General features: G+C 49.0%; 2 protein-coding genes across 5 annotated transcripts in view; one reads left to right on the forward strand and one right to left on the reverse strand.

Moving 5' to 3' along the window:
* Positions 1–11,447: 11,447 nt before the first annotated feature.
* Positions 11,448–24,969, forward strand: part of Sys1 (SYS1 golgi trafficking protein) — a 32,509-nt gene continuing 18,987 nt past the window's right edge. Inside the window, exons 1-4 of one of the 4 annotated variants that reach the window (XM_059261874.1) lie at positions 11,452–11,642; positions 11,833–12,069; positions 13,804–13,871; positions 14,805–15,320. In XM_059261874.1, the coding sequence (XP_059117857.1) occupies positions 11,908–12,069; positions 13,804–13,871; positions 14,805–15,045 (471 nt within the window). In that variant the 5' untranslated portion in view covers positions 11,452–11,642; positions 11,833–11,907 and the 3' untranslated portion in view covers positions 15,046–15,320. Of the gene's footprint in view, positions 11,643–11,675; positions 12,070–13,803; positions 13,872–14,804; positions 15,321–24,969 lie in introns of those variants that run through there. The other 3 variants (XM_059261875.1, XM_059261877.1, XM_059261876.1) reach the window with 3 other exon arrangements.
* On the reverse strand, positions 21,327–24,911 carry Tp53tg5 (TP53 target 5). The gene is made up of 5 exons (XM_059261878.1): positions 24,775–24,911; positions 24,402–24,476; positions 24,078–24,208; positions 22,076–22,572; positions 21,327–21,448 (listed from the first exon to the last, which is right to left on the reverse strand). The coding sequence occupies exons 1-4, from the start codon at positions 24,820–24,822 to the stop codon at positions 22,101–22,103; spliced, it is 726 nt and encodes a 241-aa protein (XP_059117861.1). The 5' UTR covers positions 24,823–24,911; the 3' UTR covers positions 21,327–21,448; positions 22,076–22,100.

A 24,969-nucleotide genomic window follows, 5' to 3' on the forward strand; every position in this document is an offset into this window, starting at 1 on the left:
TTGTCCCTGCCCCCCCCCACCCCCGTGTTAGAAGCAGACACTACCCTGCTGTGCCCCCATGTCCTCATATGCCACTTGGGAGTCATTGGAAGAATGCTGGCAATATGGTGCTTAGCCCAATACCTTGCCCATAAACCACTTTTAATCAAAGAAGTTTCCCATGTAAGCACATTGAGACATTCCTCTCCCCATTAACAGCCCCCACACAGCAAACAGGTCATGTCAACACTGTTTTCAGACAGCTAAGGGAGTGGATCATGGCGCTCTCTCTCCCAGAATGGTGCCAACTCTTTCTGATCTTCCTCACTCCACACAAACCTCTCCCCAGTTCCACATAATGACAGCCTGGACTTTCCAGAGTTTGTGGAATGTCCAGCCGCCGCTGCCTTGCATAACCACAGAAACTGGAAACATTCTGGTCAGAAGGTTCCTTCTAGACCACTGGGTCCAACAGTACCCCCATTGTGAGATAGGCAAACCAAGGCCAGCCCTGGGAGTCAGCCGCCACCAAAGGTATTTGCAGGTTCTGAAAATAGCTCCTCCAGTTACTCTCTGTGCTTTGCCTGAGTTTTTCCTCGTCTGACATCACGGATCTGGTTTTTCACTTGTTTGTCATCTGCTTTGCCTGTCAGATACAAGTTACGTGAGGCAGAGTTACTATTGCCTTGCCCACGGATGTATCTATCCATATCACCTGCTGGGGTGGTGGCGCACGCCTTTAGTCCTAGCACCCGGGGAGGTAGAACCAGGTAGATCTCTGAGTTCGAGGCCAGCCTAATCTCCAGAGTGAGTTCCAGGACAGGTTAAACAGAGAAATCCTGTCTCAAAAAAACCAAACCAAACAACAACAAAAACCATTCCGTCCTGCAGGGAAGCTCTTTAATCAGGAAGGCAAACAATGCAAAAATAGCTCCGGGAAGTCCCTGAAATTGACCAGATTCACTAGGCCCCGCCCTGCCAGAGTGAACAATGAAAGCAAAAGAGGAGAGCCGAGCTGCCCAAGAGACTCAGAAGATCAAAAGCTGCAAAGACGACTCTGAGACCAGAGCGGCTGTCTAGAAGAAACAGAAACCAGCTGAGCTTCCTGGAAGAGGTCTAGACCAGAGGCATTTGGAAAGGACACGCTCCCACCTGTGGAGCTGTCTGCAGGCTGTACAGTGTGCTCCAGGTTTCCCAGATTTTGTGAGCTGTCACCCGTGCTGGGGTGGGCCTTGGTCATGCAGCTGCCTTTGAGTCATTTCTGCTCCTGTGAGCAACCCCTCCCCTGTGTTCCTGTGAGTGACCCCTCCCCCTCCCCTGTGTTCCTGTGAGTGACCCCTCCCCCCTCCCCCGTGTTCCTGTGAGTGACCCCTCCCCCCTCCCCTGTGTTCCTGTGAGTGACCCCTCCCCCTCCCCTGTGTTCCTGTGAGTGACCCCTCCCCCCTCCCCTGTGTTCCTGTGAGTGACCCCTCCCCCTCCCCTGTGTTCCTGTGAGTGACCCCTCCCCCTCCCCTGTGTTCCTGTGAGTGACCCCTCCCCCCTCCCCTGTGTTCCTGTGAGTGACCCCTCCCCCCTCCCCTGTGTTCCTGTGAGTGACCCCTCCCCCTCCCCTGTGGTCCTGTGAGTGGCCCCTCCCCCCTCCCCTGTGGTCCTGTGAGTGACCCCTCCCCCCTCCCCTGTGCTCCTGTGAGTGAACCCTCCCCCCTCCCCTGTGCTCCTGTGAGTGACCCCTCCCCCCTCCCCTGTGCTCCTGTGAGTGACCCTAGGAAAACCATTGGCTCACCAAGTTAGACTTTGGTGGTGTCTGTACTTTGGTCTGTTTTGGGATCCCTGTCTAGGATGAGTAGACGTCTCCTCAGGAAATGTTTTGTCACATGACAGCACTGTGAGCTATACTCTGGGATAACATCTTCTCTCTCTAAATCCAGCTCTTGGAAATGTAAGGGACCTCCTCAAACACCTCCTTAAATGAAGGCAGATGCTGAGGCACACACCTTCAATCCGAGCACATAGAAGGCAGAGGCAGGAGGATGGAGAATTGGAAGCCATCCTGGGCTGCATAGTGAGACCCTGGCTAGGAAAAGAGATGAAAAAGGTTGGTGGAGAGGAGAAGTGGACTTCAACCGAAGATTAAAGGAAGACATACACACTATCGTGATTATCTGGGCTTGTAAACTTACCTATAGGTTTTTTCTTTCTTTCTCTTTCCTTCCTTTCTTTTTTTCTTTTCTCCTGAGACAGAATCTCTCCACATAATCCTGGCTGTCCTAGAACTCACTATGTAGATTCATCTGGCCTCAAACTTACAGAGATCTGCCTGCCTCTGCCTCCCAAGTGCTGGGAAGATTGAAGGTGTGCACCACCACACCTGACCCTTTTTCTTCTCTTCCTCCTCCCCATCCCTCCTCTCTCTCCTCCTTTTCCCTCCCCCCCTCCCCCTTCTACCTTGGGACTTGCTAGATTCCTGCTTTCACTGCCAGATGTCCTCTGTGTTAGCTCCAGACCTTCAAGCCTGCATGGTGTTTATTGAGAAGCTTCTCTTCCCTGGGTGTGTGCTTCTCATCCTTCTGTTAACTTACTTGGTCTCTCTCCTCTAGTCTGTACTTGGGGGACAACTATTTTTTTTCATGTTTTTTTTTAATTAAAAAAATTTTTTTATTTTATATACCAACCACAGTTCTTCCTCCCTTCCCTTCTCCTGCTCCCCCTGCAACTCGCCCCACCCCCACCCCCACCCCTCATCCACTCCTCATAGAGGGTAAGGCTTCCCTCTCTTAGGTAGTCCACAAAGCCTAGTATATCAAGTTGGGGCAGGACCAAGCCCCTCCCCACTGCATCAAGGCTGAGCAAGCCATCCCACCTTAGGGAATGGGCTCCAAAAAGCTAGCTCATGTACCTCGGAGAAGTCCTGGTCCTATTGTCAGGGGCCCCACAAACAGATGGAGCCACACAACTGTCACCCACATTCAGAGGGCCTAGTTTGGTCCCATGCAGGCTGAGACAGCTATTCTAACTGGCTTCTTCAATAAACATCTATTGTTCCTTGGCTAGGTCTACAACTGAGACCACAGTATGTATTATCAGTCAGTTTAAAGAGTGGACATCCAGCTTTTAACATCCCTTGAGCAGAGAATGTTAACATCACCCTCATCTTGATCTCATGAAGTCAGTAGTTTTGTAGTGGATAGCTGTTCTGTCCACGACCTTGAAGCACTGCCCCTAGAGATGCAGCAAGTAACTGTTCCACCTGCCTATGACCTTGAAATACACGTCCCTAGGGTGTGGCCTCTCAGTGACCCTTAAGACCTGAGAAGCGCATAGGCATCGCTCTCTTGGCTCCCTTATGGGACTTGGATGCGGGACTGATTCAGGCGGCCGGAACAGCGTTCCAGAACCTGTGTCAATTCTGTTCTGTACAGTGAGTTTTTCTCCTTAATAAATTCTTTTGCCCATTAATCAGGCTCCGTGGACTTCTCGTTATGTAGTTTATCTCTTATTTTACACATGTGAAAGGAGAAGTGACAGCCAAGCTGTAATGAAGCTTCCCCAGTTGACCTGCAACCCCGCCGCCGAGCGCCACTGCTGTTTACCACATCTGGGGCTGTGGTTCATGCAGCAAAAGCTGACGAGGACAGGATTCAGACCCACGCGTCTCTGATTCTATCTGCCTTCCCGTTCTGACCCACTGAATTTGCAGCCCGCTTTCTGCTCTAGATAACACACATGCACACACTCGCATCATTTTAAAGGGCTGGTGTGCTAAAGCACCTCTTTCTCTACCCTTCTCTACCCCCGAGCTACACCTCACGGTTGCAGTCATCCAGCAGCTGAGGAAAACAAAGGAAATCAATGAGTTGTCTTGGAGGCAAAGCTTCACTGGCAAAGTCATCCCTTGGATTCTGGCCCTGAGCTAATCCCACAACGCCGTCCTGGTGCTGAGTGCTTGACACAGACCATCACCTGGGCACTTGTGTGCGGTGGGCATGATGCCATGCAGTTCGCACACCCAGCTCCTGGAGCTGAGTGCAGTGGGGATCATAGGACAGTGACCCAGGCATTTCGCTGAGCTTCCCTTAGCCTCCAAGTTTTCCATGTTCCCCTCAAGTCCTCTTCCCCAATTCAGCTAGTCAAAGAGGAGGCCGTGCATGTGTGCTGCAGATGTTACTGAAACCATTACTCTTATTACTAAGAGCTGTTGGTGCAGAGAAAGGTACTAGGGAAGTGAGGTAAAAATTACAGCCAGAGAACTTGCTTGCCTAGTGTGCATGAAGCCTCGGGTTCATCCCAGCATCAGACTATAGGGAGCATAGCTCTCTACAGTCCTCCACCTGCCTGGCTCTGACCTTCGTCTTGTGCACATCCATGGTGACTCATCCCATGTCAAAGGTTCTTGCTTTTTTCTCCATCTATTTGCTGACACCCAGCTGTTAGAAACACTGACTACAACGTCTGGCTTGTCCTTGCCCTGCCTCACATTCCTCACCTTTCAAGATGAATTTGAAATGCTACTTCCTCAGAGACATCTTCTTCTAAGACCAACTTGTTTCCCTATTCAGAATTTTTTGTACACAGCTTCCTTTGAATTATTGTTAGTTTGGAGAAGGGGGCGGGATGACAGACAGTAGGAGTGCCATAACAGGCATGTGACATTCAGAAGCTGATCTGGTGGGGCAGTGGGCTCAAGGGATTGATCTCAGATCGTCGTGGGCTGTGCACACCGTTACCCGCTGAGCCGTCTCATTAGCCCTTCACACTTCCGTGTTCAGAGCTCTGTGTTTGTGTTTGTGCTCATGTCCTTGTTCTGTACACTTCCCCTCTCCCACTCTAAGGCCCCCGAGGAGGAGGAGGGGGAGGGGCTGTTTTCTGTTTTGCACTCATGCTGTGTCCCTCAGCCTAGCACAGTGCCAGCTACTTAGTAAGCACTCAGAAATCCTTGTAAGGACATGGCAAATGAATGAACAGATCTTCTTCCCTCCCCCACTGTCACCTCGCCCTCCCTTCCCTCAAATTCTGTTCCTCTGTTCACGTCCCCGGGGGGGGGGGGGGGGGGGGGGGGGGGGGTTGTGAGTTGATAGGGTCGGGTGCCTTTACCAGCTGCTCTACCTCACCAGCTCCTTCGCATTTTTCATCGCTCGATGTTAGATATTATATTACCGCCCAACTTGCTTGTCTGTGGTTTTCATGAGGCTCGCATTTTCCTCTTCATTAACTTTATTCATTTATGCCATCTGAACCAGTTCTTGGCAAACAATATATGCCCAATGAATATTTATCAAATAAAGGAACAATTTAAAAAAAAAAAAAAGAAAAGAAAAGTCTCTCTGTGAGTTTGAGGCCAGCCTGATCTACACACTGAATCCCAGTTGGACAGAGAAACCCTGTCTCAATAAATCAAAAAACAAACAAACCAAAAACCATAAAAAACAAAACAAAAATAATGGAAGAAAGTAAAGTCTGAGTGCTTAAAGCTAAGAGCATAGAGTCATTTCTAGGTGGGGACAGGGAGTTACGTCTATGACGGGGTTAGGAATGCTAAGACCAGGCATGATAGCACATGCCTGCAATCCCAGCACCTGAGCAGCTGAACATAAAGATGAGTGAGGTAAACCTGGACTACATAATGAGTTCCAGGCCAGCGTGGACTATACAATGAGACCTTGTCTCAAATCAGCTAAGAAATCGTGTCATGAGGTGGGGAGACAATCGTTTGAGAATTTTTTTTTTGTTTGTTTTGTTTTGTTTTTTTTCGAGACGGGGTTTCTCTGTGTAGCTTTGCTCCTTTCCTGGAACTCGCTTTGGAGACCAGGCTGGCCTCGAACTCACAGAGATCCGCCTGGCTCTGCCTCCCGAGTGCTGGGATTAAAGGCGTGCGCCACCACCGCCCGGCGAGAATATTTTGCTTCTCTTCTTTCCAAGGCGTCTTAGACATCAGTTACTAATGTCTGGAGTGGAGTCCTGTATTTAAGAGAAACGGTACCATATAACCAGAGGTCCCGCCACCTGTTAGCATGCCTGGCATCACCCACCACCATGGAGAGATGGTTTGCAGAAGACTATCAGTCATCAGGCTTAGAACACAGAAACCTGTTTCTCCACTCCTCTGGTGTACAGGGAAGAACTGGGAATGTGTGGTGTGAAGGCAGATGCATACACACTCCAGGTGTTTCTTGTGTTACTGTGGTTTTGTTTGCTTTGCAGCTCTGGGGACAGAATCCAGAACCTTGTGCTTGTTCATCTAGGACTTTACCTCTGAGCTCCACTTCGAGCCCTTGTGGTTCTGAATTTGATTATTCCTGCTGAGGAGACCCACCATACGCCAGCTGACTGAGTGTTTTCCTTCCCTGAGCTGCAGTTATCTGTGAAATGGGGACAATATTTATGCTCACCCTGCTGGGGAAAACAGACGAGGTTATGCAGGTGAGAGTTTTATGTGAACTGCAACGTCCAGGGCACTTCGTGAGGAAGAGGTGATTTCCATCCGATTGACTTGGGTTGGAGTTCAGCTCTGCCCCTTTCTGGAGATGTGGCTTTGGGCAATTAGTGCCATTCTCTGAGCCTCAGGTTCCTTCTCTGCTAAGTCTGAATATTAACAGTAGTTACTACTCACAGGCTTGTTTTAGAAGTCAAATAAGGACCAAATGAGATAACAGAAGCCTGTGGCGTACAGTAGATGCCCAGCAAATGTTCCTCCTCAAACACGTGCACACACATAGCCCTTGATGCAGCCAGAGTAACAAAGTGTTCTCAGTTTGGAGGAGCAAACAGGCAGCCAATGAGCTCGCTCTCTAGTTTCCATTCTAAGAAAGGAACTCACTGGCCAGAGGCCAGACTAGTCAGTGATGTGGAGAATAGGAATGAATGCCAGCCTCCCACATGGAGTTTCCAAAAAGTGTGAGCACAGTGTTGCATAACCCATCTCCGGAGAACTTCCACAAACTATTCCCCAAAAGGAAACGTGAGCAGAGCTATGGGGCAACCTCAAGAGGGAGGAGGGGAGCTGAGGTGTGGGGCTGGGACTGGGAAGAGAAGCTGCTGGCGGCCCTCTTGGTGCAGGCCTGTAATCTGAGCTGTGCCAGAGGCTGAGACAAGGATCACAAGTTCAAAGCCTGTCAGGAGTACAGAAAGAGTTCAGAGCCAGCCTGGGCCACTTAGATTCTGCCTTAAAATAAAAAGTGAAAATAGAGCCAAGGAAACAAGTCAATAGTAGAGCCCTTGCCAAGCATGAGCAAGGCCCTAAGTCCAGTCTCCAGTGCTAAGAGATGGACAGACAGACACAGAAGGAAGCATATTTATTGAGCTTTTACTATGTGCCAGGCTCCAGGTTCATTCTGTCTGATACTTATTATATAGTAAGATCCTTGTCTCAACTCCGAAAGCTTAGGTATTTCCACTCCCACATTCCAAAGGAAGAAATAGCAGCCGTAATTAATACTGCCAACATTTACACAACAGTGACTGCTTATCAGGCTAAGCACACATTTGATCCTCAGTACAGCCCACAATGGGAGTACTACTGTTATCCCTGTGTTATGGAGGAGAAAACCAATAAGACTCGGGGGGGGGGGGGGGGCAGGGAGAGGAGGGTGGTGAAATAAATTCTCCAAGGTTACCCAACAAGGTTGCAGTAGAGCCAGGATTTGACTTTAAACAATCCCATGTCACCTGAGTGACTGACCAGGGTAGATCAGAAGCTGACCCTAGTACTAATTGCTCTTACATGCTTGTAGTTAGGCCCCTGTGTGGGACTGATGTAAGTCACCAAATGACCAGACACTCAGAGAACAGTTTGTCCCAGCTTGTGGCTGTTCAACACTTCTGCTTCTGACCCAAAGTCTGAATTTTCATTCATAAGTTTGTAACCACAGACTTGGCAGTGTGGGAAGGACCCTTGGGGACCAGCTATTTTACAAATGGAAAAAAACCCTAACCCCCAGGGAGAGCCAAGGACACATCAAGGTCACAAAGAAACTTTCTGTTTGATGGAGGAGTTTGTTTGGGGTCAACTACAGATAATCTGTGGTTGCCAAATATGTAGCTCTGATTCACTCAATAAAGACGATGACGATGATGATGATGATGATGATTGAGACAAGATATCTTTGTGTATCCAAACTTTCTGAAGTTCATGATCCTATGTCAGCCTCTAGACTCCAGAGTGTAATGATTGTAGACATGTGTCACCATGCCTTGCTTGGGATTGGCTTTAAATGCATAGATTTTTTTTTTTTTTGGTGGAAGTATCATTCAATAGCACAGTGTTTGTATAATGTGTGAAGCCCTGGGTTTGATCTTTAGCACTGGACACACACACACACACACACACACACACCAGGCTTTTGGAGGTCAGGGAACAAACAAGTCACAGGAGTCAGCTCCCTTCTCTCACTGTGCAGGTCCCAGGAACTGAACTCTGGTCTTATGGCTTGGCAGCGAGTGCCTTTGCCTGCTGAGCTATCTAATCAGTCCTGAGACGCTCTGCTTTAGTAGAGGAATCCAAATATGCCGTTTCTCAAGGGGTTCTGACGTCACAGGGTATTGCATTTGGAAGTTGGAATCCAGTCCCTGGCTTTTCCTTCATAATTCGAAGTATTAGGGCCCATCAAGGGACTTGCCCAAGGTCATACAGCAAGCCTGTAACATTTCCTGGGCCCTTTGATCAAATTTCAAAAATAGGCTAAGGAGGCTGGTGAAGACAACCGTCATGGTTCCCTTAGCTCTTGGTTTCCTTGTTGGAGTCAGGTTAAGACATAGGATGGTGGCCATTTCCCGGACTCAGCAAGGTGGGAACCCAAAAGCTGAACCTTCAAAGGGAAAAGGAAACAGCAGAGCAGGAAAGGATGTGGCCAGCCAGTGGGGCTTTCCCAGAGGCAAGCGCTAATCTCCAAGAATGACATCAGACGCTATCTATCTACACAGTCCTAAAGCTACCTGTGAGTCCTATTTCAGGATGACAGGGAGCACTTTTCCTGTGGGGGACGAGATGGGGTGGACTGAACCCAGCTGTGACGTGAAGAGGGTGGATCGAGTATGGATAGACCTGCCTGTGGGAACTACAACAAACCTCTCCATTCTGAGCTTTCTCTAGACCTCCTCTCTCTCCTCTCCCTCATTCCTCCCTCGCTGCAAGGCTGAGTAGAGGAATTTACGCTCCTTTTCCTTCTCCTACAGCACCATGCTCTTTCCTCCCTTCTGTTAGCTGGAAAGAAAACTGATGTTTGCAGTCAGAGAGCCTTCATTTGAGTCCAGCCTCAGTTTCTCTCTCTCTCTCTCTCTCTCTCTCTCTCTCTCTCTCTCTCTCTCTCTCTCTCTCTCTCTCTCTCTGTTTGTTTTGTTTTTCAAGACAGGGTTTCTCTGTGTAACTCTGGTTGTTTGGGAACTCACTTGGTAGACCAGGCTGGCCTCAGAGATCTGTCTGCCTCAGCTTTCTGAATGTTGGAATTAGAGGCTTGCACCACTATGCCCTCCCTGCTCAACCTCAATTTGTTTACATACGACCATCTTGAGCGTTGAGAATTACATAGCTCATATGTGTACTCAGCAGTCTCACAGACACTGGATACTGTGAGGCAGTGAACCAGAGGAGTCCAAAAACTTGTGCTGAACTGTATTGAGGTACCTAAACTATGGTTGGGCAATCTTTGGGCTAGAGTCCAAGTAAATTATTATTTTCCAAATGATAAGAAAAGTCTGAGCCGGGCAGTGGTGGCGCACGCCTGTAATCCCAGCACTCCCAGGAGGCAGAGGCAGGTGGATCTCTGTGAGTTCGAGGCCAGCCTGGGCTACAGAGTGAGTTCTAGGAAAGGTGCAAAGCTACACAGAGAAACCCTGTATCAAAACACACACACACACACACACACACACACACACACACACACACACAGAGAGAGAGAGAGAGAGAGAGAGAGAGAGAGAGAGAGAGAGAGAGAGAGAGAGAGAGAGAAGTTGCATACCCTGGCCAAAGCTTTGTTTCTATACTTTTGTCTGAGGTTTTATCAGTTCGAAGTGATCACATGGCTATCACTGGCTCTTCAGAAACTCTGACTGGCAGGTATACGGGGCTTTCGTAAATTTAGTGCAGTGTAAACTAGACGTTGGAAAATGTTCATGTAGTCCAACTTCTCATTTCATAAACGGGGAAGCTGAGGTTAAAGAAGGGAGTTGCTCAGTGATCACCCAGCTAGCAAGTGGCAGAACCAGCTGAGAGCCCACACACTTCCTAGAACCATTCACTTCCCTTCTTTGTGCTCTTCTATGAAGTTGGGGAACTTGGATCTTTGGGAACAGAAATCGAATGAGTCATGGGTTTGCCTTTGCCCTTTCTCTGCTCTTGATTCACTCAGCAAATATTTACTGACTGTCCACTATTCAGTCTCAGAGAAGGCGGAGATAAAAATGAACATGGAAGTAGGCAAGGTCAGGTTTGATGCCAGCGGTGACTTAAGAAGCTGTGTTTTCGCTCCATTGAGTGGCCACCTCATCACCCACTACTCTGCCATTTAATGTAACCATGTATGAGTGCAGGGCAATGTCTCGTGTGTCCAGATCTTCCCAGCCTCACCCGGATTATAACGCCTGTTTTGTCGGGTGTATGGAACACACCTTTAATTTCAGCACTTGGGAGGCAGAGACAGGCAGATCTCTGTGAGTTCGAGGCCAGCCTGGTCTACAAAGCAAGTTCCAGGACAGCCAGGGCTACACAGAGAAAACCTGACATGAAACGAACCAACAAACAAAAAGCCTGTTTTGGCACTAACTTTGTCTTTAAGACAGTATGTTGCCTCCCTTCTCTGGCCTTTAGTTTAAACATCAGTATAATGAGAAAGTGGCCAAAAGAAAATATGCAGAAGAGCCTGAAAGTTCTGGATTAACGAAGGAAAGAAAACAGAGAATCTAACATGAAAATAGTCAATGTTTAAACTTATTTTTCCCCTTAACGGGGAGAGGTGGTGTGTGTGTGGGTGTGTGTGTGTGTGTGTGTGTGTGTGTGTGTGTTCCAGGTGGGCCTGGAATATAGCAAGTTCCAGACCAGCCAGGGCTACATAGTGAAACTGTCTCAAAAAAAAAGTTCTTTTTGGTTAAATTTAATTTGTTATTATTGTGTTTGTGTGAGCACAACAGTCAGATGACAGCTTGCTTGCAGGAGGGAGTCAGTTCCCTTCTTCCAACATGTTGGTTCCGGGGAGTGAACGCAGGTCCGGCAAGCCTTTAACTCGCGGAGCCATCTCGCCATCCCTTAAACAGAGAGTGTTTTTTATTTTATTTATTCCTAGACTTTCCACCCCTTTCCCTCCTAGGAATGGACCTGCTGTTTTTTTAAATCGTCCTCTAGGAGGACACGCAAGATTCACGGTTTTATGCCTCACTTCCGTTTGCCTTCAACCTTCCTCCTGCGCATGTGCACAGTTTACTTCCTGGCAGCTCTCGGGAGCCTCTTGGGTGATGTAGTCCGGGCTGCATCCACTGCGCCTGCGCGCTCTCAGTACGGCCCGTCGGCCGCCGTCCCCGGAAACGCTTCCTTTCCACGCAGCCGCAGGCCGCAGCTATTCGGCCTCTCTAGGCCGGCAGGTCCTCCGCTCCATGGTCCGGTCTGTCAGCGCAGTTTCGGGAATCCGCCGCTGAGGCCCGGCCGCGCTCGGACGCTTCGATCCTCGAGCCGGTCGCGGGTGAGTGAACCCGGGAGGAGCCCGGCGGACGGAACGGGCAGGGTTTCCCCTGACGCCGCGAGTGGGTCCGCCCGCCCCGCTTCCCCCACCTCCAGGAATGGTATCGCTCCTGGGTCCCAGGCCCTCCTCCCTCCCGCGGCGTTGCCAAGGCGACGGCCGGCCGGCTGAAGCTCCGTGTGTATCCCCGCAGGTAGCCCGGCGAGCGCGGGCCGATGGCGTGGCTACGCTGACCGGCGCGGGCGGCTGCCGAGCCCCGCGGGCCGGCATGGCGGGCCAGTTTCGCAGCTACGTGTGGGATCCCTTGCTGATCCTGTCTCAGATCGTGCTCATGCAGACGGTGTACTACGGCTCGCTGGGCCTGTGGCTGGCGCTGGTGGACGCGCTGGTGCGCAGCAGCCCTTCCCTGGACCAGATGTTCGACGCGGAGGTAGGCCACGTTCTCATGTTGTGGACCTGAGAAAGAAGGGGTTCCAGCGCCCCCCCCCCCACCTGTACAATGGAATGACTGAGGGCAGGGGGGAGGCGGATGAGTTCACTCTCAGGTGTGTCCAGTCCTGTGATAATGGGAAACGACGTACTCATTTACAAAGTTCACGCTCAGGAACTGCGCGTTTGCGTTAAGTGAAAAGAAAAAGAAAAAAAAACCTCTCGTAGGGTTTTAAATAATTTTCCAGTTTTGTGTTGGGTTGCACTCGTAGCTGGCTCTGCAGCATAGCCTGAGGTTGAACACACATGGCAGATATTACAGACCCAGGCAAACATGGTAAGTCTCCTTCCTGAGACTCTCCAGGAAAGTGACTACAGTTCTCTCAGCTCAAATTTTCAGGGGCCACGGTAGGAAAAGGACTAAAAGGGCATCTGGGGTGGTACGGTGGGAATGTTAGGACTTGGTGTCAGATGGGCATCATATTTAAATTCCACACTGTTTGCTGTGGGACTTGTGGTAAATGTTACCTCTCCTGTCTGCAAAATCATGCTATTGACATTAGGTGGTAAACTGTAGTGCAAAGAGCCTGCCTGTGTTTAGAGTCCAGTCTAGCTGAAGGAAGCTGACAAGTTGTTTTACCTTTCCAAGCCTTTTCTTCTTCTAGAAAGTGGGCAGAAACATCCTGTCGTGTCACCCATGGTAGAATGTTAAAAGTCTCAGAGGGGCCTAGCAATAAGAAAATGCTTTGTGAGCTGTGTGTGTGTCACACCTTTAATCCCAGCACTTGGAGGCAGAGGCAGGTGAATCTGAGGCCAGCCTGATCTACAGAGCAAGTTCCCGGACAGCCAGGGCTACACAGAGAAACCCTGTCTCAAAAAACAAAAACAAAGAAAATGCTTTGTAAGTTATAGTGGAAGCCTAAGAGGTTGTTGGGAGAAGCAGCTGTGATAGATGGTAATGAGCAAAGTTCTTATTTCAGGAGATCTGGGATGGAGTCCTTGCTCTTGTGAGTTACTCTTTGCATTGGCCTTTGGATAACTAATCATTTGAGAAGAGACAGTAGTAGTGTTGTGAGATCATGAATATCAAAGGCCTTTGCAAGGTGAAGTGTGGTTCAGATATTTAGTACTTAATAGTACTCTGTCAGTGGTAAGTATTGCACACATACTAGATGCTGAGTGGTAGCACTTTGTGGGAGCCTCCATCCTTCTTGCAAGGGTATATGGAAATCAGGCTTTGTTGCAGAGGCTTTGTTGCCTGATTCACACAGCCTGAGTTCTAGCTCAAGGTTCAGCGAACAGTTTTTGGTTGTGGCCATTCAGCTCTACCCTTATAGTACAAAAGCAATCATAAATAGATCAGAAAATAGTTGTGAACTGTGTTTCAATAAAACTTTATATACAAAAGCAGATGCCTGGTCTGTGGAGCCATAGTTTGCTGAACATCCTTTTAGACTTGACTCTTGCTATTTAGTCACTGCATCACCTCGGGCAACTTCTCTGAACTCTTGTGTCTTCTTTAGGAAAAGTTCCTTCCCACGTACCATGAGGCTCAAATGAGATCATGGCAGATGCGTGTGAAAGAACCATGTTGGGAAAGGGCTTTGGTACGGATGCAGAGGGTGTTGTCTTCTGTACTCTGGGATGAGTGCCTGTGTCATAGGCTGTTTGATAGGATCCTGGGGCTCGGCCAAGTCACTTCTCTAGCATATTTCCCTTTGTGATTCCCCCTCAGATCCTGGGCTTTTCCACCCCTCCAGGCCGGCTCTCCATGATGTCCTTCATCCTCAACGCCCTCACCTGGTGAGTATCACCAGCTCTACTGTACATCTTTTGGGATCTGACTGGAACTAACTTCCTACATTTAAGCAGGAAGCAGGCTGACACTTCTTGGGAATGGTAAATGGGTGGGAGAGCCTATTTCTGTGGACTGGCCCTGTCATGGGTTTCCATTGTGTTTTGAATTAAGTTCAAAGCTCACCTGTCACTGTGTGTGTGCTGCTGCCTGATGGTGTGAGTTGAGAGAAGAATTAGACCAGGAGAGTGGCTTCTAGGAGACCCAGGCTCGTTGTGTATATTTCAGGGGTTTGGACTAGATAACATCCAAGGTCACTCATGACAACTACCTATCTTTTGAGGATCAGTTTAGCATAGGGACCAAGATCTTAGACTGAAAGCAGATTCATCTGGCTTGGACTCTTCCACTACCTTACTGCTAGTGTAGTGACTTTGGGCAGTTTTATCTCATTTCCTCATCAGTAAAGTGGGGCTAATCTGATCACTTACCTCCTAGTTGTAAAGTACTGTGTTAATTCATAGGAAGTACTTCAAACAATCTCTTGTACATATTATGACTTTACATTAAAGATGGGAAAATGTCCAGATTTCTGGCTTCTCTTGAATAGAGGGAAAATGGATTGATTCCAGGCTCTAAGATTCACCTGGATGCAAGTAGCTTCTGTCTGCATTTTACACAGAACGTGTAGTTTCTGGTACTCCCCAGTCTGTCCCACCTGTCCCATTCCTGGGTGGCTGTGGGTCATCTAACTTGTCTTCCCCACACTGTCAGACCCACTCGTGATGTCACCCAGCAGCTCTCTCAGCATCCGGTAGGATAACCCTTGTTTCTCACTCCCTTGCTTGCTTCTGACCGCTGCTGCCATTCTAATTGTCCCCAAGAACCCACTGTGAGGCCAGCACCACCAGTGACAACTCGCTGCTGTCCTTTCCCCACAGTGCCCTGGGCTTGCTGTACTTCATCCGGCGAGGGAAGCAGTGTCTGGATTTCACTGTCACTGTCCATTTCTTTCACCTCCTGGGCTGTTGGCTCTACAGCTCCCGTTTCCCCTCGGCGCTGACCTGGTGGTTGGTCCAAGCTGTGTGTATTGCACTCATGGCCGTCATCGGGGAGTACCTGTGCATGCGGACGGAGCTCAAGGAGATCCCCCTCAGCTCGGCCCCTAAATCTAATGTCTAGAGTTGGGCCCTTCGGACACTCTGCTGGCATTTGGCCCCCTGTCACCTTGGGCTGCTCAGACCTCCAGATGGGGTCCAGCCCGAGTCTGAGAGGAACCCTGGAAATGTGAAGTCTCTTGGTGAGAGATAGTGAGGTCTTGTCACACAGGCAGGTAGCAGACATGATCACAGCTGCAAGAATGGCCTCTGCCTGCCGGAGCCTTGATATCTGGAGGCCAGGAAGGGACCTCATTGAGGGAAATAACAGATTTGGACCCATGCCACCCTTGAGCCATCACACTGCACCAGCCTGTTATTTTAAAAAAGGAAAAAAAAAATCAAGGATATCTGATTGGCGCAAACCACACTTCTGGTCGCCTGTCTTACCCTCTGGGACAGCTGGTACCTTTGCCATGTTGCCAAACCACAGTGATTCTGTGTGGAGAAACATTTGGTTTCTGGGTTCGTAGTCACAGAAAGAGATGTAGGTGCAAAGTACTAACTAGGCTGCTGACAGAGCACAGCAGATGAAGCATCGGCACGAGAGAGATGCAGAGCCTGTGCCCCGTTAGACACACACGTGTGTTTGTGTGTCCAAGAACCCGTGACTGACTTCCTGCAGTTCCCTGTGGACTCTACCCTGCTGCTGGCTCTCAACACAGTGGGCTACAGGACCCAGAGAAGAATCCCATCATCCCCCTCCCCCAACCTTAGCTTCATAATAAAAGCCACTGGCTGCTCTCTAGGAGTGACCAGGCACCAGCTCCCACTGGACCTCAGTTGTGGCAAGAGTTTCTTTTTCCTGTCTTATTTGAATTCTGCTGTGGGGGAGGGTGCCTAGCTTCCCATTGCAGGCTCCACTGATGGTGCTGGAGGCGATAGGAATTGGCTGTGAAGGCTGGAGTTTGCTCCTAGAGTGCTTTCCTCTGTGAGGCGCTGGCAGATGTCCTTCCTAGATACTTCTGCCTGTATTTATGATGTCATTATTACGACCAAGAGAGATGAGCTGTGCACAAGAGCTGTGAGGAATTAGTATTCCTTCTTTTCTGAGCCTCCGAGGTACTGCTCCATTCAGGTACAATACTAAATGCCACAGTAAGTATGGTAGCACCTAGTTACCCTAATACTTGGGAGGCTGAGGCAGAAGGATCATGAGTTTGAGGCCACCCTGGGCTGCATGATTAAACTCAGATGTTGCAGTGAACCCATCTCAAAAAACAAGAGCAAAATACTGTATCCTGTTCTCCGGCAGCACCTGCCTCTACGATGCCTAGGGCAAATGGCTGTTCCCCTGCTTGTGATCCCTGAGCATGTACAGTGGCCTACACTTACTGTGAAGCAGGCAGTACTGCTTTGGTGTCTGCAGCGTGCCCAAGAGAGCTGAGTCTCACAGCTAAAGAGGAGTTTTGCATCCTCTCTGGGAAGCCTTTCTTGCCTCTTGGCTCTCAGCCTTGTAGAATAGGGAGTTGGAGCTGGCGGAATGAAAGGCCTGGGCAGATGCTATGAGTGAGCCCCTTGGTAACTCAGGGCTGTGCCTACACTAGCTGCAGGGCCTAGGCCAGCTGGGTTGATGGATTTCCTTCTAGGTAACGCCTCAGGCATATAACTACAATGAAGGGCTTTAGAAAATTCAGTGTGGCTGCTGTCTGTCTTGAGCTGTGGAGTCTGTTGCTCCAGGCAAGAACATCTCGAGCATTTTCTTTCAGCTACTTATGCCAGCTCCTCCTGCGTAGCTTCTTTGATGAGAAGCCTATGTCTTTTGACTGCTGATTTGATTTTTGGCAATTGAAAAAGCACTGAGAGGAACCAAGGTGACTTTGTTTTTCCCTTTACCCCAGTAATATAATGGTTGAGCTGACAGTTGACTAAAAACTACATGGTCTTCCCCAGAGGGCATGGAGACAGGCATATCTCCGTAGCCTGCTGGCCATTCCGCCTAGCTGAAATGACAAGTTTCCATCTCATTGAGCTACTCTGGCTCAAGGCAGTAGGCAGAGTGATAGAAAACAACATCTGGATGTCCTGCTTTGGGCCGCACACATGCACACCCACACACTCAACCTGTATACACCACACGTGTAACCCACACAAAGTTAGGACTTTAAGATGTGTATAATTTCTGAAGCAACAACATGAATGGTTTCTAGAGATGAGTTCCAGTCGGTGCAGTGGCAATGACGTTTTGTCAATGTAATAATAATTGCATCTGTTGAGTGCTTAACAGGTGTCTTATCTAGCAGAGGGCCAGGGACTTGTTTCTTCTCATGTGACAACCTCAGTAGGAAGTCCCAGCATCCATATCTTTCTGTTTGTTTGGGTTTTTTTTGGGGTGGGGTGGGGGTAGACAGGGCTTCTCTGGCTGTCCTGGAACTCACTCTGTATACCAGGCTAGCCTTGAACTCCAGGAGATCCACCTGCCTCTGCTTCCCCAGTGCTAGGATTAAAGTTGTTATCCACCCTGGGCTCCATCATCTATACCTTACAGATGAGGAAACTGGAACTTGCTGCAGTTACTTGTCAGCCTCTGGGCTCTGGAAGTGACAATGGTGAGCTCATGCTGCAGATGTCAATCATTAGGGTGTGTAAGTTCTGATTGGTTCAGCAGTCTGTAACCTTATACCTTCAAATCTCAGTCTTTCTAAGTTAGGTTGACTAGAGCTTTATAGACATAACTAGCTACTCAAGAAAAATGAGTAGGCAGGATACAAATTAGGATCATGGGTTACCAAGTAACGTGGGAACGCAGGCCAGGTGTTTCTTTCCAGAAAACGGAGCCTACACCTAGATCAGAAACCTACCTCCAGCTTCCTAGTGAAAGAACAGATCTCTGTGGAGAGCTCAAGTCTTGACCCTGCCTCTCCCTTCACTCGACCTGAATTCAGGCCGTTTGGAGAGAAATGTGGAGAACTGTGTAATTGCCACTCAAAACAGTTTATAACTGTTATAACAGGGGTGTATGGCTCAAAGTACACTAAGGCCTCATTCTAGGCAGCCCTGTCTAGATCAACTACATGGAAGCCGGAATGCACTGGCAGACATCTTGGAGGGAGGAGTTTTGAGGGAAGACCTAGACCCTCCTAAGTCCTGAAGGGTTCATAACTCAGAAAGGCTCTTCTGGAGGCGGAGTTTCTTGGACTCTCCTCTGTGGCTTCAGAGTGACTTCCTTCTGATAAAGGGTAGTCACATCGTGGAGCAAAGTGATAAAGGCTAATGAAGACAGTACTGAGGCAGGAGAGTAATGGAAGCTGAGTCGCCTGGCACTCCCTACTTGAGTCAGGTAGCAGGAGAGAGGACTAGAGAGCTGCAGAGGGTCACAGGAGAATTGCTGGGTTGGAGGCCAGTTTGGCTAGGGTTAGGTGTGTGTCTCACTCTCCAACCCCCACCCCTGCAAAAGATAACGGTGTAGTGTTTCCATGTAACTGTACATTTCTTTCATACTTCAGATGGTGCAATGTCAGTGTGGTGATGGAGACTATACAGTATTGTTCAGGGAACAAGGAACGTCTACATATTCAGTATGGATGGACATATTTATCCAGTATTTCCCATTTACAGCTGGTTGAATCCCAGGGTACAGAACACATGCATGCAGAACCGACCCAGGGCTGTGGAGGGCAGATTGTCCTCATTTCTTTGGATTATGGGGGAATTTCTTAAGATATCACATTCAGCACAGTATTTGGCAGGTAGGAAGTGGCCCATGAGTCTAAGTTACAGCCTTCCTCCCACTTTCCCGCTTTACAGTAGAGGAGCCTGCTTTCTCCTGTCTGCGGTACCGCAGGGTGGTTATTATTATATACTCTCAATCCATGGAGGTGGGGACCACTGTTTCCTTTGTTTTGTGGGCTTGGAAGTTAACAGTTCACCCCAACATCACCCAACTGCCAAACCACACCCGTCACCTGCTCAGAAGCCTCACGTTCCATGCGTTTGAGTAAACTTGATCCAGGTATTTGGGATGTCTCAGGAAACTACAGCTAGTCCCCTGTTTGCAGGCACTTAGGCAGCGGCTCTCAAGGGAGAAGCGGAACCAAGACTGGCATGTTATGGTACAGAACTGTGAAGGAAGTTTAGGGAAAGGCTGAAGTCCCCCCAAACTGACTTCCCTACATAAGCCTCATCACTTCAAGTCCCCTGAAATGGGTGTTAGTGTCCTTATTTTTTGAGACAAGGTTTCACTATGTAACCTTGGCAATTGCTATATAGACCAGGTTGTCCTTGAACTCACAGAGATCCATCTACTTCTGCTTCCAAATGCTGGGAATTAAAGGTGTACTACTGCTCCCAAGCTAGTGTCCTTTAAAAAAAATTGAAATAGTGAGCTGTGGTGGCACACACCTTTCTTTAATCCCAGTATTCTGGAGGCAGAGGCAGAGGCAGGCAAATCTGAGTTTAAGGCCAGCCTGGTCTACATATCAAGTTTAACACCAGCCAACGCTATGCAAAGAAACCCTATCTGAAGAGAAAAAAAAAAAAGCTAGGAATCTGGCTCTGCATTTGTTCCCCTGTGCAAGCCTGCCTGCGTGCCTGTGTGCCTGTGTTTGTGTATGTGTGTGTGCGCACACATACACAAACACAAGCACACACACAAAGCAAAGTTCAGAGATCCTGTGACTTAAGTTGTTGAGTTGATGCTCGAGTTCGGTTTGATCTCACACACATTCACACATGTGCACCCCTCCAGTTTACTGTTAGAAAGCTATTTCTGGGATACTTTTTCCTCAGATAATGGATTTTACCAAACCCAGAAGAACCTCAGACTTAAGTGGTTAAATCTGGGAAAGTGGGCAGTGGGCTGTAAGCTGATGGCAGTCATGTCTAGGGCATGGGGAAGGCTGGAAGAAGTTCTGTTGGGAGGTACTTCCCACCCATGCCCTTCCTTCCCTAGACCATGTTAGACCTCAGCCTCAGCCCACCTCTTCTCTCTGGGTGCAGGGTGGAAGTTGCCAACCTTGTCCAGGCCTCTGAACAGGCTGCCATGAAGACAGAGCTTGCTGCCACTGAGGGATGGTGATCCAAGGTCACAAGTTCACACAGGTTGATAAACAGAAGGTTGGAAGGAGATTGAGTAAAAGTTTACCAGGGTTGATGGGACCCAGAATGGAGACCACCAAGCAGGAAAACAAAAAAAAGCTGGAAGAGTGGTGATTGGGGAAGAGGTTGCTGGGAAAGGACAGGGTGCCACAGAAGGGCCACACAGAGTGCTCAGATACCCCTGGGCTCCACCCATAGGAAGACACATGAACTGAAGGGGATGGCCTCCTCCCCAAGGCTGAGCGGAAGCAGTATAGTGGGGCAGTTCTGGTGCCGAGTTTGGCTCTGGCTGGCCCATGATCTGAGGCTGCCCCTCCAATATAGATGGCAGTGCCAGGCTTAGTAGGAGGGGCAATGTGAGAGGATGGTTAAGAGTCCTATCTTACATCAGTCCCCCTCCCAAATGAGATCTTACACCACTGCCCTGCCTCTCCAGAAGGGATCTGTGGCCCTGCCCTTCAGTGGCTCAAAGGCGGGGTACCTCACCTGCAGGCACACCATTGCTGCTAGCCTCAGAAGAATATAAGAAAGATTCCAGTCTTTATCCAAAGAAAACCTGGGTTCCCCTGACCGGTCTTCTCAACTGTGTGGACAAGGCCCACAGCTCCTACTGACAAGTAGTGATCCCAATCAGATAAAGTCAGCCAGGGCTCAGGCTTGAAGGTGACCATTCTGTTACACCTGAGCTGTAGGACACAGTGCCAACTCCCTACCCATCCTGGTTTTTCCATGATCTGTGACCCAGGAAGACCAGTTATTGACACCACATGCATTGATGGTCAGTGGTGAGCTGGATTCTGGGATGACTCCATTGGCCTAGGTGGGCCCTCCATGTGACTTTTTCCTCTCTTGGGAAAGCAGGATGGAGATAAGCCAGGAGACAGAGGGTAGACTCTGCTCCGATGACTTTCCTCTAAGCAAGCTGGGCTAAGTCACTTGCTGTCTAGGTGTACAAGTTTCTGCCTCTCCTTGATCACAGGGCCATTGTGAGGCACCTGTATCCGGGGACAGATGGTCTCTGACTTCATAGAGGAAGTGTACACTGCTCTAAGGAGCCAGCTTGTTGGGGGAGGGGAACTTGAAGGATTAAAACTTGGTAGCTTTTCTGTTCTGGTTTTAGAAAGTGACTTTAGGAGCCTAGGGATGGACCAGGGTAGCAGAAACCCATGACAGACACTCCCTCCGCACCTCCCCCCTGCACCTCCCCCAGGATGCCTGTCCTCCATGTTTATGTGATTGCCAGCCTTAGACAGGTGGAGCCAGTGGTAGTATTGTTCAGTGGCATATGGGAGATTTTATTTGTAGACTCACGAAATTCCCTCCTATTTAGCTGATTGCAGGATTTCTACTTCTCTTCTTACACTTCAAATTGCCATCCAGGGTTACAACACCTGCCAGCAGAGATCTCCATGTTAGTCATAAAAATCACCCCCAGGGGGCACCGTTGTCCAGTGAATGGGCACAGGGCCTGGGAGCTTGGGTTTTTGTGGCAAGTTGGAGCTATCTCATCAGGAGTCAGTCAGCCTCTTCCTTTCATGGATACCTCAACCCATGAAGGGGAGTTTCTAGTTGTCTTTGCTTTGTTTAAGAAGTTTTCTTTTAGCATAAGTCTTATTTAAAATATGACTAAATCGATTGAGTTGATTTGGCCTAAGGGGAGGAGATGCAGCAAAGCCCAGTGTGGATGCTCCCCTCCTCCCTAGCTTAAACACTGAGATTCAGGGCCACTGCGGTGGGTCCCACTCTCCCGGGATCTCCTGACAATGAGATGACACATACTGGATCCCACATTTCCATTGCACCTTCCCTAGAGCTCAGAGCCACACCAAGATGTATCCTCAGCCCAGCTGTTAACCTGCTGTGAGGTCTAGTCCATGGTTTCCTCTCTCTGGGTGTGGAGCCTCCCGGTATTGCCAACCACGGTCATGGAGACCCAAAGCCCTGAGTCTGGGGCTCAGATGTGGGCCTAGCTGAGTGGCTGCATCTCCCTGGCCTGGCAGTGGTACTGTCATACCCACCTCATGTGGATGGTGCATAGGCAGCTCAAAGGGACGCAGAGCAGAAACGGGTACAGGAGCGCTTGACGCAGCGTAGGGTAGACGATCTGCACATGATCCGGCGCCCTGGGAGGTGGATGCGTGTGGGAAGCCCCTCAAACCAGACTAACTGGTCAGTTACATCCAGTGGTTTCTTGTTCATCGTGGGAGCTCTGTGATGGTAGGTCTTCAGGAAGACAATTCTGGGCTTCTTAACATGTGGCTTCCTCTTCTGGGCTCTGGTATGCAAGCCACAACTCTTGGATATCTTGGGGACTTCAGACTTTGCCTGCTTTTTTCTCTGTGGCACTACTGCAGGTGACCCCTTTGACCTTTGGTTGGACAACCTTTGGTTGGACGTTTTTTCCTTAGGTTCCTCTATGGATTTTGCTTTCTTAGATTCCGGTTTCTTCTCAAGGGCTCTAATCCCTTGGAGCTCTTCATTATTTTGTTTCCCTTTCTTGCAGACATCAGTGTCCCTGACAGGGAGAGGAAAGGTTATCAGCAGAGCAAGGGTCCTTCTATCCCAGTCCTGAGCAGTTGCTATGTTGCTGGTTCAGGGAGCTCATTAGTGCTAGAGATAGGCTGAAAGAAATGTCTCTAGTGCCTAGGGGTAGACGGTAAGATTAGTTTTGGTAGAATGGATGTGAGACAAACATTGGCAAGGCAGAAGGCCTGACCAGTATTTGAAGAGCCTAAGGGTATATATGTTGTTGGCATCCACTGCTACACTAGGCTTCGGTCTCAGCCAAGAGGGAAGACTGTCCAGTGTTCCTTTCCAATTATATTCTAAAAAACCATAGGGTTCTGAAGAGACTTCTCCAGTACCCTCGCCTGAACTAGGTCAGAAGGCAGGATAAGGGCAAGGTGCCCCTCACATTGAGATTTACAGACCTTTTTTTTTTTTTTTTTTTTTTTTTTTGGTTTTTGAGACAGGCTGGCCTTGAACTCATAGAGATCCGCCTGCCTCTGCCTCCCAAGTGTTGGGATTAAAAGCATGCACCACCACCGCCTGGCTCAGGACAAATACTTTTAAGAGATGTTTCTGTGCTTTAAGAACTATGGTGGTCTGTGACCCTGAGCCTCTGGTTTAGGGCTTCCCGGTTGCTCAGAAGCCACATCAGAGAGAGAAACCTTATGAAGGAAGCCACAGCTTTCACACATGGAAAGAGTTCATCAGGAGTATAGTACCAGATTGAGCCAGGCAAAGCTCCAGGCTAACTGATCCTAGCTGATGACATTGAGGGCCACTAGGTGCCTTTTGTCAAGATCTGCCAAGTAGGAGGCAACAAAGCTGCTATAATCTGGAGAGCAGTCTTTGGAGATAGCCTGCTAGAGTCACATCATCTGGATGGGGTAAAACGTTTAATCTCCCAGAGCCCGGGATCTCCATCATAAAACTTGGATAATGTCATGTACCTAGGATTGTCGGGAAGAAGCATCTAAGTGGGATGTGTACATGTGTAACATTCTAAGCAGAGTGGCTGACACTTAACAAGCACTTATATAAATGCTCCCCAAATTCTAGAGTAACCCTTGAGTAATCAGATTCTGAGCAAGACACATGTATCTTCAGATTCAGAGGGCAGTCTATGAGTCTGCCTCTGGGTTAGGCTGTCAGGCACAGGAGGAAGAGAAAGCTCTGTGCATACACACTCAGTACCACAGTTATAGATGGCCCTTAACTAGATGATTGTGATCACTGTTACAGCCACAGCTTTGATCTCAGGCAGGAATGACTTCAAACAGGTACTCTGCCGATTGTCAGTTCAATAAAGATATAAATCCAAGATAAATCCCTTCATCTCTTGAGCTTCAGCCCCTGTTAGTAAAACAGCTTGTATAAATACTCGTTGTACAGAGCCCTTGTGTAAAGTAGGCCACTGTCCCCCCATTCCCTCACCATAATGTCTGCTCCTAGGAGAGACAGCTGTTGGATCCATTCTGTGTGTGTGTGTGAGGAGAGGGTGCGGACGGGGCTCACCTAGAGGAGATCTGGAGGATCTTGGGAACTCTGAGCATTGAATTCCAGCACCTTCTGGCCAGGCTATGCAGTTCTTGGATCCGGCTATTCGAGCTCTTGAGTAACTTCAAGAGGGACAATTTTTTTAATACCTGCCAGGGTCAAGAAACCAGAAAATTAGAGGCTTCAGTCCTCCTGGGATAGCCTTCCATGCCTTATCTGTGGCTTGGCTCAGCTCAGGGCTGAGTCTTCTGGCTCCCATGGGTCACTGGGTCCAGTACCTGGGGTAACATTTCAAGAGGGAGTTCGGCTCCCCTAAGCAGGGGCTAAAATGGAACATCTCACCATTTTAAGTCGGTTCCGCTCAATTAGTTTGCTGACAGGCTGATTTATCTTGTCCTGCAGTTTCTTATCTTGCATCTGAGGGATAGGAAGAGAGGGAGAATAGCATAGAAGGAATCCCCTTGCATGACTTATACTGTGTCTCTCCCATTGGGCTGAGCAGGGTTTGACCAATCCTCGACTGGAAATCTGGTCACTTTGGTTTTAGAACAGAACTGAGACCATTTTAACTCTGCCCTGAGACCATTTTAATTCTGCTGGCCTCCTTTCACCCTTCACCTTTCCCTTTTCTGAAAGGCTCAAAAGCCTGTCCTTGGTGTGACTGGATCCTCTGGTAGGATCCTTCCTATGCCTGGGCTCCAGTACAAAGTCTGACCTTGGAAACCACTCTATTCTTGGGCCTCTTCTTTTTAGATGGGCTCATGCTGGGGCTGGAGGAGCGAGACTGGACCCAGCACTGCCTGAACCCTGCCCCTCTCACTTCAGCCAGCACTTGGGCTGAGTAACATGTGATGGCGCTGGAGCTGCCAGGCAGGGGAGCTGTGACATCACTGAAATGTGTGACAGCATC

This window comes from Peromyscus eremicus, chromosome 4 (assembly GCF_949786415.1).
Source record: "Peromyscus eremicus chromosome 4, PerEre_H2_v1, whole genome shotgun sequence".
Lineage (NCBI taxonomy): Eukaryota > Metazoa > Chordata > Mammalia > Rodentia > Cricetidae > Peromyscus > Peromyscus eremicus.